We start from the raw sequence: 18,609 nt of genomic DNA, 5'->3' as shown, positions 1-18,609 counted from the left end.
AAAAAATAAGATTTCAATTATTCAATAAGTAAACATAATTTTTACTAGGCTTTACACGACAAGTTCCATCCATCCATCCATTTTCCAAACCGCTTGATCCTCACTAGGGTCGCGGGGGGTGCTGGAGCCTATCCCAGCTGTCTTCGGGCAGTAGGCGGGGGACACCCTGAATCGGTTGCCAGCCAATCGCAGGGCACACAGAGACGAACAACCATCCACGCTCACATTCACACCTAGGGACAATTTAGAGCGTTCAATCAGCCTGCCATGCATGTTTTTGGAATGTGGGAGGAAACCGGAGTACCCGGAGAAAACCCACGCAGGCCCGGGGAGAACATGCAAACTCCACACAGGGAGGCCGGAGCTGGAATTGAACCCGGTACCTCTGCACTGTGAAGTCGACGTGCTAACCACTGGACTACCGGGCCGCCCTACACGACAAGTTTTTTTTTCTTAATTTAATTTACACATCTATTTAATTGAAAATGGCTTTTAACTTCCCGCCGTACAGATTCAGTCAATCACAGATGAAACTCGCAGGCAGACGTATTGTTTGAACTGACACGGAAATACAGTACTGTAGCTCCATTGTTGACGAGACTCACAAAGCATTTGCCAAAGGAGGAAAAAAGATATACTGCGGCCATGCCGAATGTGAGTTGGGCTATTCTCCCATGTCAATATAGGTTGCGTAGATTGGGGCAAATCTGTACAGCTCCACCAGCGCCAGATGGCTTTGAGAATGTGCTACCTCCTCACATACATACCAGGTAAAAAGTGACAATGCAGGACAAAAAAAAAATAAAAATCAATGCCGTCCGTGGGCACCGGGACTTGTACAGCACAACCAGCTTCCAATACAAGCCAAGAAGGAGCAGTCGCAGGCTACTTGGCGTAGCTGGTCGGTAACTGTGTGTGTGGACAGCCGTTAAACCAAGACAGCAGTAGTTTGAGCAAAACTGAAGGGATATTATATACCTGTATAAAAGTTATTTTGAAGCAAAATTATTCGCCTTCTTCTTCTTCTTATTATTATTTTTTTAATCTTGGAAGATGGACTTCCCCCAAAGTGAAAAAGTTACTTTTGGACGGAAGGTTAAGGACGTTAAATGACGTAAAGTATTTTCTACCGCATGCATAGTTACTTTCTGGATGCTATGTGGTCTCAGGCTGTCACTTAGTAGACAGTTTTATACCAGCTGTTAACATTTGATTGAGTTTTAGACAAGAACAATTGGACATGCTTGACATGAGCCTTTCATTTAGGTGAATAGGATGGTTTGATAAGATCTTAACTAATGAGGATGGCTTTGTGATTCAAGGCAATCAGATAAATATTATTGCAAACCTCTGATTAAACTTACTATTCTATATCTTTTATACTCCAAGCTGAACTTACCTGAAAGTTCACGTAAAATAAAGCCAATAATGGCCTTAAAGTAGATAATTCAAGACTTCTATTTTCACTGTGGGCGGGCAGACTGCTGCTGACGACGATGACACACTCAGCAGGCCGATCACCGAACAGGACTGGATCAACTACATGGTCTACATTAAACACAGCGCGGAAAACACCATATTATGAAATTCTCCAAGAGCTACTATGCGTACATCGAAAACAGCAAATGTGATTACCCGCCGACGGACCCAGACAAAAATCCATTAGAATACCAGACGGGCTACCACCGCATACCCAACCAAACCTGGGTGAACTTTCTCACGCCTAAAGACTGGTTCAGAATCGTTTACAACAATCGGGCCTTCAGGGTCACGGGCGCAAGATGCACCGTGTCGAACCGAGCAGACGGCCATCCAAGGAAACACTACCATCACCACGTTCAACAACACCATCTACGCGCTGTGCTACGCGGACAACAATTACGAAACCGAGTGGGAAGAACCGGCAGGGGTAGCCTACAACCAATTCTGGTACCGCCAGGGCCTCACTAACAACACACGCTTCATGCTACCCACTTACAAACACGGCATCATGTTAACTGATATACCCTTGCATGAAACATGATGTAATCCTGCATGAAAACTTAATAAAGGCCTCCTCATCCTCAATAGCCACCTCCCCTGCCATCCGCAGGCCGCCATTGGCCACTGGGCCACTATACGCGTTACTTACGCGTTAATACAGTTGGCCCAGTGGCCAATGGCGGCCAACTGTTATACGCTCAAGCATAAGATTCTCTGCACCTTTGAGACACTCAGAATGTGTTGAGTCATATGCATCCAAGTCCACGGCCACCCACTGCCCCCTGTGTATAAAATGGATTCAGAAGATTTGACTCTCATTCTCTGCAGCTGAGCACTTCACTTTATTTTGCTGCCAAGAGTGTCGACCTTGGGACATGCTGGCTTTGAATCTTGACAAAATGCGCGCGTGTGCTTGTCAGAACACATGAGAAACAGAGCGGGGCTCTGTATTAGAAATTGATCAAGGCTGATTTTTCAGGGTGCCACATGAGCGGTTACACCAGGGGTCGGCAACCCAAAATGTTGAAAAAGCCATATAGGACAAAAAAACAAATATGCCTGGAGCCGCAAAAAAAATAAATAAAAGCCTTCTATAAAACTTACAATGAAGGAAACACATGCTGTATGTATGTAGGAGACGGGACTGTCTCAGAATTGTTTCTGTTATTCATTCCTTTGTTGTGTGTTCACAAATGCCCCGATATAATTTATTTTGTAATTTCCTCACTTGATTTTTTGTTTTGGTGCATTATTTTCGCTTTTCTTAGTGTCAGTGAAGTGATCATTAATTTCCGTTTTTCTGAGGCTGTCTTTGAACGCCTCTCGAGTCCAACGAGAAGAGAGAAGGCACGGAGTCGGACGCAGACGTGTCTGTGTTTGTCGAGACTGTTAAAAGCATAAATAAAGTGTACGTTTTAAAAAAACAACACCACAGCTCTCCTTTTTCGGAGCTGCAACATGTATCTATTTCTGTTTGAGCTATATTAGCCTCCTATCAAAATCTTTTTCCATTTTCAAACATTTTTTATAAAGCTCCAGGGAGCCACTAGATGTCGGTAAAGAGCCGCATGCGGCTCTGGAGCCGCATGTTGCCGACCCCCGGGTTACACCGATAATGAGAATGCCTTCAGGTTTCCATTAATTGTTTTCAAGTCATTATTGGTGCTCAGTTCAGGTCAGGACATGGTTGTATATAAGAGAATGATTGGGCGACATACCATTTCATCATTTCTGAAAAGGTTAAAAGATTGAACAACAACGAGAAAGCGAGGAAAAAAAAAGATCACCCCGTGTAACCTATCAAGAAAAAAGATATAATTTATTTATCTGGCCTGGCCTGTTAATATGAGACAGCTATGACCTCCGATGAGTAGTAACACTTGGTATACTACTGTACAGTATGCTGCAAAAGTGGAATTTATTCTTATTCTGAATATGGACTTTATATAAGGCAGGCAAGCAGCGAGGGGGAGAAGTTCAAAGAAGAACGTTCAGGGTAAAGTCAAGTCAAGTCAAGTCAGCTTTTAGTGTCAAATATGCTCTATGTGTAACATACAGCACAGATGAAATTACTTTTCTCTCTCAACCACAGTTGCAAACATGTAGTGCATTGAACACACACAGCTAAAATCTACGTTAAAATTCCATAAGACATGAATATACAGTATAAGTTATCCTTTATTTGTCTCACACTGGGAAATTTATAGTCTACAGCAGCAAAAAAAAAAAAAGTGGCATAATGGATATAAATATGTTAAATAAAAATAAATAAACAAATAGCAACAACTGACAACCAAGGGCACTTGTGATTATTGTATATTCGTAGTTACTTGTTTTAAGTGCAATAATCGGATGTCAGATGCTGGGGGAGGGACACCGATTGTGGCAGGAGGCAGGGGCAGACGGGGGTGGGGGGGGGGGTGGTGAAGAACATGGAGGGTGTTTAGTCTCCTCACCAGTGGCGGTTCTGGGGGGGTGGGCCAACGGGGGCCAGTGCCCCTGTAGCACCGATTCTGGCCCCCCTCGTGGCCCCCCCTCCGAGCGCAGATTACGCAGTCGTGCCGAGTCGCCGACACGAAAGGTGGAACTAAAGTGCGTGATTTAACATTCTAGTCGGACCCTTTAGTGCGCTGCGCCACTTAAAAATGAGCGGGAAAATGAGAAGCAGTCCGCAGAGAAGGAAATTACCACGACACGAGTGCTATTTGCGTGGGTGTGCGTGTGTGCGCGGTGTGTGAGTGTGAGTGTGTGTGTGTGTGTGTGTGCGTGTGCGTGTGTGTGTAACTTTTTTAGTCTCCCTTTTTATTTTAATTTTTATTTAACAGGATCAATATATAAGACATTGCCTTTTAAAATTTGGATGATTATATGCATGTAAAACATCTAGCTTCAGTGTATTTGCAATTTTTGTCCCCGGCAGGCTGGTACCATATCATCCCCTGGCTTGAATATTCTCAACAGATGGACACGGCGTATTGTTACGCTTGCAGACATTTTAGCCCTCCTAATACTGTTTTTTTTTCTCATCACTGTAATGTTATGACTACAATTTCAAAGTCTGAAGAAATAAAAAGTCAAATAAGATTTCGAATGTGTCTTTTTAGCCCTGGGTTGAATGTGCCCCCCCATCAAAACCCCTGGCCCCAGCCTGGCGCCCTCAGTGAAATTGATCCAGAACCGACCCTGCTCCTCACACAACTATGTGGGGGAATGCCGACTGTTGCGGAAGTGCAAATGTTTTTGTATTTAGTCAATGGAAGCAACCCTGCTTGTATTCAGCCCCGCAAACAAACACACAAGAAACAGGTGGTGCAGGTTTCTGTCGGCAGCAAAACTGTCAGTTTGAATGTGCGTGCCGCCAGTAGCGAGCACGCTCACTCAGATCACCTGTAACTTTAATGAGGATAAGCAGTATGCAAAAATGGGTAGATGAAATAGTCTTTCATCTTCATAATTCTCTCAAAGCACCGAATGTTAAAATGATGGCCGCAGTTTGACCATGGAATGGATTTTCATTAGCAGTGTTCTACTCACACTTCTATTATATTATGAATTCAACATACTGCTTGGAAAACATATTGAACACAATTAACTACAAAGTATAAACTCACCCATGTACATTAAAAACATATTTTCAAACCAAATTTGTTGGCCTTTAGAATTAAGATGTGTGTTTGCTTTACAATTCACCAAGGAGTAAAGACATTAAGCAGTGGTCTTGAAGATCCAATTTGCTGCTGCCCACCAATGTTGAGTTAGGAGTCGCCTCTACACTGAACAAGTGTTTTCTTTTACGACCGTTTTAAAAAGTCCGTAAGTGTCACTTCCTTCGAAGGTCTTCCACGAGAAAGCCTTTTCTTTCTAAAACGAAGAGGGCAACACGGCTCACATTGGATTGATAAAGTTGCATCTGAAAAACTGTGTTTCATGACATTAAGATTTTTCTGTACATTTGAACAACAGTCTATTCCCAAGAGTTGCATGTCATTCCTGTTTAAATACCGATATGAGATTATTTGCATTCAAAACAACCAAACAAACAAGTGGGAAGTGAATTTTAGTGTATTTCACAATTGACTTAAATAAGAGGCATTCAAAGTGTTGGACAGCGAACCTGCGTTTAGAGAACATCAACATGTGACACTGTTGTGTTTCTGTTCGATCTTATGATGCATAAATTGACAAGTGAATTGTTCGAAACACCTCTCAGTATGATTCAGTGCAGTTGTACGTCACTGGGTCCGACACACATTTGTGAATTCAAACCCATTTTCTCAAAGACAGTTGAAATGAAACTTGAGCTATTGGTGCAACTCTTGAGCTGCGCAGGTCGACCTAAAGCTGTGACCATTTTTGAGAAAATGTGATGGATGGGGCATTTTGTTAGCCTCAAATGCTGACTTGACCATGCGCAGGGTTTTATGTTTATTTGCTTCATATTCCTGCGATCCTCCTCCATACAGTACATGCCCTCGCTGTTGCTCAGCTCTTACTGCTGTGACTCATGACAAATGGTTCTGGCATCCTCTGCTCCTTGGCTCTGCTGATTTATTTGTCTCGCTGAAGATTTCAGTTTTTACTGAAGGTGTTGCTTTACAGATACATACAGTAATAGGGACTCCTCAATCTCACATCCCACTCTGGCTCAGTGCGTGGGGAACCTTCGAGATTTATATCTCTTCGTTATCACCAGGGATTTATAGAAAACTTTCTTCTCAGTCGGTTTTTTTTTTCATTTTTTCCTCCATCACTCTGCCTTCACATCAGTTGGGTGTCTGTCACTGTCTGACTTTCTCATTTACTTCGACTCTGTCACCTAATAGCTAATCCCCTCGCTAATCCTGTTAAAGAGACATATTTTGTTAGCAGTTATTTTGGGGTGAGCTCGTCTCACACACACACACACACACACACACACACACACACACACACACACACACACACACACACACACACACACACACACACACACACACACACACACACACACATGCACGCGAGCAGACATTCACACAAATCCAGGTATTCATCCCTGTCTCTGTTTTCCATTTGCCTCTTTGTGAATTCTCATCCATCCTGTTTTCTCATCCTCTTCAGCCACAAGATTTTTATTCATGAGCTGGAGATGGAGAAGCCACATACTAATTTATCCGGTGCTAACTTCAGCTCACAATTGTTTGTTTCGTGCAAGTGTGTGTGTATATCAAAAAATATACATTTGTTTGGCCTGCGATTGGCTGGCAATCAGTTCAGGGTGTAACCCCGCCTGCTGCCCAAAGATGGCTGGGATAGGCTCCAGCACGCCCACGACCGGATCAGATAACGGATGGATGGATTTACTGAGAAGATTTGAATACAAGACTTTTGAAAATATCATACTCTTTGATATTACCACTGTTTTGTTTCAGTGTAAAATGACACAATATATGAAAGTTATTTATTACATCATCCGCAAATGGAGTTCTTGCAGTTCCTTCTAAAAGAAAATTGGCACAAGTCAATCTCCTCCACCAAATCTGTTTATACTTCCGCCATGTAAACCGTGTGCTTGTCTTGCACTGAATTTAAAGGGGATGAGTGGCCAGGCTTTTGTTCACTCCAAAAACGACATTCATTATTTTTTCTAACCGTGTGCGTCTGCGAAAATACTACAATAACGAAAGCTCCACGCATGCGCACAGTTAGACTAGGCTTGCGCTGGCCATGAAAGTAGGGCCCCATTGCGTCGATTAAAAAACAAACAAACCCAAAACGTTATTACATGTGTCTCATTAATCAGAAGACGTGTGCATATACTATACATAGATGAGTTCTTCCTCTTCTTTTATCTTCCATTTTCTGTAAAGTGATTTTGTTATGTATTAGGCTCATTTGCTTATTGATTTATTTAAACTCACACATTTCCTTTTTATTTGCTCCATACATCACTTGGGTGCACAAACTAGATTCCAAATTTATATTGTCCGACAGAATTTGCTATATGATGAATGTCTGACCTCTTTGTCTCATTTATTGGACAATGAATTGACAAAGTAACTGAAATAATCCACAAACTAAATCACAGCATAATTGATGTGTAGTTAACCGGCACTTCAGTGATCCATGACTGAGGGCAGAACTGAAACCATCCCTGACAGTCAAAGGCAGCAATAATACTTTGCAGTTGTAATTATCATCCAATGATTAAATTGTACTCATTTAAAGCAAATCAATAGTGGGGATAATCTTCAAGCCTGCAAGCTTTATAAAACGCACTCTTGCAGAATTCCCTGCTCAGCAAGATCGCTCCGTGGATCATTGACTATTATTACTCTGCATGATTGTTGACAGCAACAAAACCGACACACACGCACAAAAGTACAATTCTAGGGAGTTATTTAAGGACGCACGTTACACGACGAACGCTTCAACCCGTTGAGCAAATTAAAGCGTGCCGCCAATAGTTTCACTCGAGTCATTATCAACGAATGTCTTTTTTATTTGTATTTATTTTTGGGTTGTCTGCCATTTGTCCATGTCTTCATTAAATTATTGACAGGTAGCTTGGATGTATTAATTTTTGGCTCATGATTAATATCTGCAACATGTGGTTGAGAAGACACACGAGGGAATTGGGGAACAACCACCGCTCTTTACGTCTTCGCCTCTCGGAAAGGATCTCGAGCTGAAACGGCGAATGATGAAATGGTGCGGTTTCATCATTAAAGAACCTGCCAAAGACTCTTAACTATTCCGGGGAACATCTCAGCATGAGCACATAACAGCTAAAGGGGCTTTTGGATCATAAATCAGTCGAAGCCAGACTGTCCTCCTCGCGATGATTTCTTGAGAAGCGGAGGTCAGGCTAATAATGATTCCTGCTCCATTAGTTTTACTGCTCCAGCCCGGACTGGACCCTCTTAAGGATGGCATGTGTTTAATTAATCAATCTTGCCCGGATGCCTGGTCAGTGGTCAACCAATTCATCTCTTCCTGTTCCTCTCTGAATGCGTAAAGAGGGCTTTTCATCAAGTGCTTCGAAATAAAACAGAAAGATGGAAACTTAATTAATACCCCTGTCTGTCACTTTTTCTCCCTCCTGTCTCCTCTACATTTCTTTTAGACCAATAAAGGTGACGCGTTGGCAAATCGGGTCCAGAACACGCTTGGCTCCTATGAAGAAATGAAAGACCTGTTAACCAGCCATTCGAACCAGAGCCACTTAGTGGGAATCCCCAAAGGCAGCAGTGCCAGCAACAACACCATGCAAACGCCGACCACATCAGCGAGTGAGAGAGCCGCAATGGAGTCGCAGCTTTTCAATGAGACCCCAAATGGGGGCACAGGAGGACAGGGGGGAGGAGTGGAGGAAGGTGAGGAAACAAAAAATGCAAGTGCGTCCTTGGCATCATCAAATTCCACGCAACCTCCTGCATCAACAACGTCATCGAGTGTGCAGTCATTTCCACATCAGAATTCCAAAAAGTCCAGGAGCTCCATGGAGTGGGGAAAGGGAGGCCATGCGCAGAGCACCCCAACAATGGGCCTCCTTCTGGGGATGGGGCAAGGCCAAGGTCAGGCTCCCGGAGCTGCAAATGGAAGGGGGAAAGTCTCAATGTTTGAAGAACATCAATTCCAAAGGCATGAGGAGCTTTTCAGCTCACTGAAAGATGAATTGGGTTTAAAAAAAGATTTGAGCCCTTCCTCGTCATCTTCATCCTCTTCCTCCACCTCCTCGAGGAGAGGGCATTCTTCACACCCCACTAAGACGCTTCCTGTCACAGGTATGTCGACAATCAAAAAAAAATTGTCTGTATTCCCCCCCCAAAATGTTTTCATATTGAGCAGCAAGCTAATTCATAAAATAAGAAAATGAGAAATAACTATCAGTTAATGTGTCACCATAGTAATCATTGGCTTACTCGGCACCTGCCTTAGTGCGATGTTGAATTGGTTGACTTATCAAGTGTCATGATTCGGTTTGGGACCAACAGGTGGCACTGTAGGGCTCTCCCTGCAGCTGCACACCTGTTGGTCATTATGTAATTTGTGCTGTAAAAGGACTCCCAGCCCGAGCACTCATTGTCGGGTCATTGTTGCTGTTGGCTACTGTCATGTTTGTTTGTGGCTCCTTGCTGCTGTCATGTTTTTGTTCCTGTGAGTTTTTTGCCACAGCCATGGTTTTGGTTTGTTGCTTTGGAATCTTTTTGTTTTCATGACTTTGTTTGTTCTGGATTTATTTTCTGTGTTTTAATACAACTCGTCAAGTTCACCCGGCTCCTTCCTCCTGCCTGCTTTTTGGGGTCCACTACCACCTCGCAACGTGACATCAAGATCCCAATTAATTGGATGAACAGTAAATGACACAGTACAGTAGGATGGTGAAAAGGCAAAAGATAAACAAAAATGAAAAATAGGTGCTGACTGAGGTGATGATGTCTACAGCAATTTTTAAAACCCTGGTTGGACACATTTTGTTGTTGTACATGTCTAGGCTGCAGTTGTTATTTAGTTTTTTTTCTTACGTGCGCTATAAATAAAGGTGAGTTGAGTTGAGGCTACAGATTATATTTGGTCTTTTAACGTTGTGTGAAATAGTTTTCAGAAATCTCAGTCTATACATATTCCCATTCCATCTTTGAAGTTCAAGGAGGACATTGATCCAACCCTGTATTACGTTTCAATAGCAGTTTGATTGGCACAGCTTAGCCTGAAGACAGAAAAAAAAGGAGTAAGACTCAATTAGAGCAGTCAAAATTTCCCAGAAACTTTGGGCCACTGAACATTTGTCTTGAATTTTTCATCTATTTAAACACTTGGGAGAGCAGTTTGTCTCTTTGTCTTTTCAGTTCCGTTGCCACGTGAAAAAGGCACGAAAACTCGGTGGTAATGTGTACGAAAAGCAAGAATCTTGTGTTGTGGACAAATATTAGTGTGTTTAATCATCAAATATCGAATTTCAGTAAGAAGCTTTGGATATCTGATTAGATTTCAATCGCACAGAACAGCTCGATGTTACCTTGTCTTTGTTTTTTTTCTCACACCCACAGATGGTGGACATTTTCGATCTTCCACCATGGATGTTAGTCACTGCAAATCATCCGGCTCCCCGTCAGAAACTGAACCGAGCTCCCACCTCTCCGCGTCCTCCTCCCCGCTGGCCTCCACATCACTTTTGTCAGCACCTGTACCTGGTCTCACCACTCCCACATCTACATTCCCACTTGGTGGCCTATCAGGGAAGTCGATCGCAGTGCAGCAGAAGCCAACAGCCTACGTTCGCCCAATGGATGGCCAGGACCAGGCACCTATCGACTCTCCTCAATTAAAACCACTTCTCGCGGCCCCAGAGGGGTTCAACTGTGGTCAAACGTACGGTGGAAACTCTGGGAACATGAAGAATAAACTGCCAAAACTGAGTCTGAGCCACACCACGGAGGTAAGGAAACAACAACGCTTCCATTTCATTACACTCCGCAGATTCGTTTAGCACATAGGTGTCAAACTCAGTGTGTTATAGGTGTGTTGCAACAGGGAGACTTGGAATACATGCAGGACAGCGGCCCTCCAGGACCTGAGTTTGACACCCCCGGTTTAGCAGATACATTTGTCCAATGTGGTCGACCAATGGCATAGATGATGTTCAGTCAAAAGTTTGAAATCAACTTTGCATCATCAGCCAAGGACATCAATAAGAATATGGAGGACTTGCTCAAGGTCTATAATATTCCATCCATTTTTTGTATAGTGCTGATGCTGTTCAGAATGTGGTATAGGGCGGTAAACTCAGGGCTAATTTTCTGTCACTCACAGAATGGAAATATAGATTATTTGGGGATATTGCCTACAAAATGAGCCACTGCAGGCAGCATGCAAGATACTCATAAATGGTCAAGATATTAGAGCTTGGACAAAATGCTGATGGCGCTTGATAAAAATGTATTTTCAAGTCATTGTGTAGTGCACTTGTACATTTCATTTCCCAAGGGCCCAAGTGTCACCAATTCGTGGAATGGCCGATACGAAGAAGAATGAGAATGAGGGATTTCTCTTGAGTGTATTTGATTAATCTAATGGTAAACCATACATGTAAATGTCTAGTTATTGGTGTGTACAGGCTAAAATGACGAGTCCATGCCGCTCCGTAGTTAGAGGGTGTGCGTGACTTCGGCTGCTTATTCATGACTTCATTAAATGCAACAAGCTTGCCCGTCTTCAAATAATTGACACTCATTAAACTTCTATTTAAAGTTACATTGTTTGGACGTGTCACTATTGTGAACCTGCCTGTTGCTCTCTCAACTCATATGCCATTCAGTGAGCCGGCTTTTTATCAGGCGCGGCAGACTTAGGCTAGAAGTACCACAGGAGTGTCTTTTTTGCTTACTCTGAGTGTTTGTTTCCATATAGTTTGTGTCTCCTTGTTGCCGTAAACACAAGGTGTGGCTCTCATTTTTACTTTCACTCCTGCCCGCCCCAAAAAAACTAAATGGAACATTACGTAATATAAAAGCTCAAGCTATTATTGCTCCATTTGGCAGTAAATGTGTAGTTTTGGATTATTTGGTCACTTTGTGACCTATAACATTTCAGAAAACGTTCTTTTTGCCCTGAGCCGCGATCACCTGAAAACCACATGATCTGACCTTGAGTCTGATCAAGTGACAGGATCGGGACTTCCCTTTTATCAATGATTTCCTTGATTCAATTTGAATGGCCAAGGCGAAGGATTTGATACGATTACTCGTTCATCAACGTGTATTCTTTGCCCTGGAAATAGTCCCTTGCTTAAGTCCACCACTAAATCTTGCACCTCATACGTCCTGTAGCTCTTGTTCTTGTTCAAATTGAGTTGTACTTCTGGTACTTTATAGGTGGCGGCTACAGATTGAATATAATTGGACACAATTGTATTGTCAAATAAATTGGACCATATCAAACTCCGTCCAGTCTGCTCTCTCTGACTCTCTTACTCCATCTTGCCCTCCATCTTTATCTCTCTCACTTGCCTTTTCAAAACAGCATGAAACATCCAGCTCGTTGCTGTGCGTGTGTGCTTGTGTGCATGCGCGTGTACTATGTGACAGGAGAGTAGTCATCCCTATCGAATGTAGCAGCTGTTCCTTTGCTTTGATGGAGCTGGTGTGCGTGTGCATTGCTTTCTAAATGAGCCTGAGATGGAGCTTGGAGCATATGGTGCTGAGAAGGAGAAAAGCAGTCAGATGTGGGGAGACAGAGGAATTAAAATAAACTTTATCCTCGAGACTTTATTATAGAGGACTATAACGACAGCACCTGAAACCAATCAAACGCAAGATGCTTCTTTTATAGTTTTGCACCCGCATGTCAATGCATGCCGTTAATGACCTTTACATTTCTCTCTACAAGAAGAAGAAAAAAAAAACCTTTGGGAGACAAACTATAGGCATGGCAGCATTTGTGATGAAAGATCCAGGAGCTCAAGATTTGTTGTTGCTCTTGTTTTCCCCTGAAAAGTTGATGAATGGACAGGATTTTTTTTTTTTTTTATAGAGTGGTATGTTATTTTTTTTAATTTTCTTTTGAGGTTTTGAAAACAAATCAGATCCAATTTGTTTTCATTGTGACAAAAAAAAACCAAAACACCTTCGAACATTACTATAAATACAACTTTGTCAAACACTTGTTTTCCTCAAAGTTTTATTTCAAGGGGGTGTTTTGTGTTAAAGTTTTTTTTTACTATGCTAAGTACACAGACTTGAAGTTGTGTTATCATTTATGGAATGTTTATTCAAGATGTTGTAGAGTGTACTGTTGAGGCCGTTTGCATCTACTGCAACTGAGAACTTGACACTGATTGAGACGTCGGTCCCTTTCACATTGTCTTCTCCTCTAATTGGTGCATCAGAGGCCAAACGGCACAAGTCAGACTTTATTCACATTTAGCCTGAAGACAAGTGTTGAAGTAGAACAGAACATTGCCATCAAAGTAGATTCAGACAACTAACTGAGCGCCTACGTCAGCACCAACATCGGGGACATTGACAATTGCCTTCAACTCAAAGGGACGTGGGCAGCGAGTCCTGGGTGTCAAACTTCTCATTTTAGTCACGGCTTTCCACTCCGTGCCTCTGATACAACATCCAAAGCTGAAGGATACCCACTTTGCCATCCCACATCAGTACCTTACAGACAGGAGAGAAACCTGAGCCATGCTGTCTCTCTCACTAAACAGTGTCATGGTTAAATAGGTAAAAGGTGAAATTTGTATTTCTTTGTGGAGATGAAGTTGTCACAGTATGACTTTATTTATTCACATAAACACACAATGTAAAAGTTTCTGTCCTTTCCGTGCACATTTTTACGTAGTGGTTTGTCTATTCATGCTTACACACATTGTAAACATCTCTTTCTCCATTCATTTCCCCACATAACGCAAACATCTGTCTCAGGGGGAAACAATTACTTCAGTCCACGCATTGACAATGTCGAAGTTGGCTTTCAGCGTAAACAGCAACACCAGCTTCATGAGTGCAAAAACCAACAAACAAGGACTACAAATACAGACCAGTAAATCACCATCATTGATTTTGCATGAAACAGTTTCCAAATGAGTTCATGTGCCATGAAATAGTTTAAGATAATCAATATCGGACTTGTATGCGCGTGTTTGTGCAAGTAAGCCGAAAGACTTCACGGTGCTGTGGAAGCTTTCTGTTAGCATGATGGAATTATCGATTTGCGCCTTTTGTTCCCGGTGGGGGGGGGGGGGGGGTATCTGTGTGTGCACATGTGTATATGTGAGCGTTAGAGCGGCCGATTGATAGCATTATTGATCTTTTCCTCATACGGTTACAGTAGACTTAAAGCTACTCCTAGACACACATTTACAATGCGCATACGGGTGCAAAACACCCACATGCACAGTGGCCAACAACAATTTAAATCTTAATATCTTAATAATTTTCACAGTATAACATAAATTTGTAGTAGTATTTACTATTTTGTAATAAAATGATATGAAATGGTACACATGCTCTATATCTCGGCACTTTAGTAGTACTGTTTGGCAATAGCAGCTTTTGCATTTTCTTTTATATTTAAGGCAAAATTGGAAGCACACAAAAGGGTCGGTATTCCTCCAGAAGGCACAGAACAACATAATGTTCATGTGAGTCAATTCTGCATCCGCCTAGTGAATATAAGACCCGATTTGCTTTCTACCATCTCCTCAGGGAAATATCTGAATTTAATTGCTCTGCTTTCTTCAGCGGCTAGCTCCTAACATTGTCTTCCATGTGAGGCTGATGGGAGCGGGGAACAAACAGCACGAGGAAACGCTTGTTAATCAATAAGCTGAAAAAAAAAAGAAAGTAAGAAAATGAGACCCCAATAGGGTCAATGTTATACAGGGCCTATATGGCATTGGGTAAAAAATACTTTCCATATACTGAAATCTTTCGGATCTTTTATTTCAAATGTGCAAAGAAAGGCAACATCTCGTAAACCCGGAGGGATAAAAATGCTGTCAAACACATTGATGCTTCACAGAAACACAGGTCACTGCTCTGTTACTGACGTTTGTCTGAAATATACGGATAAACAACAGTCAAGCATATTTAGACCTGTGGGTGAAGCGGCAAAAAGTAAACTCTGAGCTGACAGGTGACATTTGCAACAGTGCTGCGACAGGTTTCCATTTCAAAGTAGTTCAAAGAATAGAGCTGATGTAATTTCACACTGATTTGAAGACCCGCTGTGGCATTTCTGTCGGTCATGTGTAAACGCGCACACGGTGCCTCGCCACTAATGTAGCGGTAAATAAGAAGCAGGATGGACTTAGACCTCCAGTCAGTAATCAGCATAAGGCGACGGCAACAAAATATATTCTGCTCACAGAGTAGGCTTCTATTTATGCCCCCCCTTTTTTTTTTTGCTTGAAATGAAAGCATTCCTACGACACTTCTGTCTGATAAAACAAAATGGCATCTCATAAAAAAATAAAATAAAAAAAAAGAAATGAATCGTAAAGGCTTGTTTGAATCTCCATCATGTAAATAACTTTCAATCCGATGCTATTTGCAGAAGACGCCTTTTGGCCAAATAATTCTTTCTTTTCAATGATTGGGCTGAAACACCCGCACACACACAGATTATAGACAACGTCCGTATAGGTTGTTTTTTTTTACAATTGGAAGCCATGCAAGTGTGTACGATGTAAAGAGATACGCTGAAGTTGGGAAATCATGTACTGTACATCCGCTCAAATGGCATGTCTTCGCATTTCTTTATTTTGGGAGGCACGTTTTCGTAAAATGTGCTCGGAAAATGGATGGATGGATACATTTTATCAAGCACGTGGAGGCAGCAATTTATAACAGCGTGTTCTGATTTATTGATAAATGATGATTTCCTTTCATTAAAATGATTACTGCTATGGCAGTGATGAAATTGCAGATGTTAGTTTTCACTCTCCGTAACAGTCTGCTCACTGGAGTGATCAATATTTTTATGCTAGCGATGGATCAAATGAGTTTGCGTAATGTGAAAAAGAGGTCACTTTAAGAGGCCGGCCTTCTGAGAGTTATCATCCACACTCTGCAGCTCCACAGAATGTTTTATCATCTGCCAGCTGACTCTTCTGTGGGCCACAACTTTACTGTTTTAATTCACTCCGCTGCTCTTATCTTTGAAAAGCTCCGATAAACTCACAGTGTGCTCTTAAAAACTTCACCGGCGAGGCTGCTTCTCTTCCTGTCCGCCGAGGTCATAATTCCTTTTAAGTGGCGACGGTGTTATTAGCGGCAGGAAATAAATGTACTCGCTTCTCTCCCAAAACGCCAAACAATCAATTATGATGGCATTAGTTATCAAATAACAGTGCGTTTTGATTCAAGTTTCTATATCAATAACATCAATGATGATACGTCTTTCTTTTTCCAACCCCTCCATTTATATGGCTGTCGAGAACATAAATTAGTTGCTTTTTAATTAAGGCCACGTTACTATTTGGAAGAAGGATTTTGAGATTTCATCATGTTTTATGTTTTCAGTGTTTTGCATAAACATACCAACTGATTCAATGACTGGCTGTGGAGACGGAATATCAACCTGGGCATTGTTCATGAAAAACAATGGTTCAAGATGCTTGGCATGAAATTATATGGCACCTAAAATTGTAATCTCAAGACACACTACATGAGGAACAAGGAAATCCACACACGGTCAGGAAGACACCTCAAACACACCCTGTTCATGACTGTAACAACACAAACGGAAATGCAGTGGTCCCTCACTTTTCGCGGGCGATACATTCCAAGATCCCCCGCAGTAAATGAATTTCCACAAAGTAGAGGTTGAGCTGTATTTATTTGTTTATTTATTTTTTTTATGTTATTTAGGGGCAGAGGGGTTTACACCCCCACACGGTTCCGACCCTTCTCAACACTTGTTACGCTTAATAAATGTAACTTTTAAAATGCAAAAAATAAATACCGAGCTGCTGATTATTGTGACGAGCTGTTTTTTATGGTCTCGGGTTTGGAAAAACAACCCCCCCCCAAAAAAAAGGCTTTTTCACTGGAAGAGAGAAAATTCGCAAGAAAATATGGCAAAATAGCAATATGTGAAGTTCCGGTCACAAATGAAAATCCGCGATGGAGTGAAGCCGTACTAACTGAACCGCGAAGTAGCGAGGGAGCACTGCACTCTGAGGAAAACATGTAGAGAGTCTTGGGTATGTAATAAAAGTATTTGGAAATGTCTTCACTGAATAGGCGAGGCATCATGGCAACAGCGGAGCATGGCGACTTGCTATTCTCTGAAATGTAGCAGTGTCTGCCAATGTAGCAAACAGATGGCCTCATTTGCATAACACCCCTAAGGCCGTCAAGTCATAAGCAAGACATGCACACAAATACATGCACAGACGTGAAACGATTTATTAGAACGGCACCTGTGTCATTTAGGTATCGCATCTGTATATCATCTCGATTTTTAACTTTTTTTTTTTTGCCTGGAGTAGGATATGCTTCAAAACGTGTACTTTCACAAGTATGTTTGGACAAACAAATAATGCAATGCATTGGATGGAATCCTCAATGGGTGCCATATTCAGATTTGATACAACCTAACCCAAAGAGCTCCTTCTGCTCCTGAATAACGCGACAGTTAAGTAGTGTGTCATGTATTGTAGGGATGTTCAAGCAGCATGAATGGAGACATCATGTCAGAAGTGCCTTGCTTTATTTCTCGTTACACGGCTGTTTCATGGAAAGGCGTGGATGGTAAATGACTGCGGTAGCATACTGTACACTATGACTAAGTGTTTTCCCTGGGGATTACCATTACAGCAGTGGATTAGCTGCAATCATCAGCATTGATTTTTGCCATCACCGTGAGTCTGAAGGTGTATAAGATTGACCCTCAAAGAGCTCTCATACCAACTCAAACTCGATTTCATGTCCTCTCTTTTGGACGCTCAAGAGGCTTGGTGAGATAAAGCGACTGTTATCACACTGCTGAATAAGAGGTCGCTGGTTCAAGAAGGGGCAGGGCAGAGCGCTCGACACACTGCGGCTCCTGGTGATGGTGGTATAGGGGTCGCGGTAGGAATTCTGTGGACTCTCACTGCAGGTCTCTGGCTCGTCTATGTACCTGATAAAATGGTTGTGCGGCGATGTGCTCGAGGAAACTTTTGCATACTAGCCATACTATATTACAGTGTTTTTTTTTTTTTTTGATGAAGAGAAAAATGTAAGCATCAGACCAATGTGTGGCATTTACATGAAATATATCATATCATATTTCATAGCAGAGTAGGGGTGGATGATATGGGCTTGAAACAAATCGTTATTATTGATTTTAAAAAAACCCTCTAATGATCTGATCAAGGGCTTTGCAGATTGCTTCAAAGATCGACCGCAAAACATTGTACGATATTCTACAGCAATATTTAACAATGAAGAACTTGAAATTATGACAAGGTGACAAAGTGCGTTTTCATTTATCTTATTGTGAATATTCTGACCATTTATTTCATCCAGTTTCTCCCAAATGACAGGTGTGGAAAGTTTGATGTGGAGTATGCAATGAATGTTTTAATATGTATATATTTGATATTTGGTAATTATGCTGCATATGTCACCCTGGAATATGTTTTTTAACAGA

The 18,609-nt window shown here is 41.9% G+C and overlaps 1 protein-coding gene across 2 annotated transcripts in view; it reads left to right on the top strand.

Annotated features, from left to right (window-relative positions):
* The window catches only part of aff2 (AF4/FMR2 family, member 2), a 154,897-nt gene that overhangs the window by 53,451 nt on the left and 82,837 nt on the right, over nt 1–18,609 (top strand). For both annotated transcript variants that reach the window (XM_086138462.1, XM_086138453.1), the window contains exons 3-4: nt 8,585–9,245; nt 10,512–10,900. In XM_086138462.1, coding sequence (XP_085994588.1) covers nt 8,585–9,245; nt 10,512–10,900 — 1,050 coding nt within the window. The remainder of the gene's footprint in view (nt 1–8,584; nt 9,246–10,511; nt 10,901–18,609) is intronic.

This window comes from Hippocampus guttulatus, chromosome 2 (genome assembly GCF_054856545.1).
Source record: "Hippocampus guttulatus isolate MCC_2025c chromosome 2, RoL_Hgut_1.0, whole genome shotgun sequence".
Taxonomy (NCBI): domain Eukaryota; kingdom Metazoa; phylum Chordata; class Actinopteri; order Syngnathiformes; family Syngnathidae; genus Hippocampus; species Hippocampus guttulatus.
Note: the sequence above shows the minus strand (reverse complement) of the source record. Positions and strands in the feature narration are given on the sequence as shown.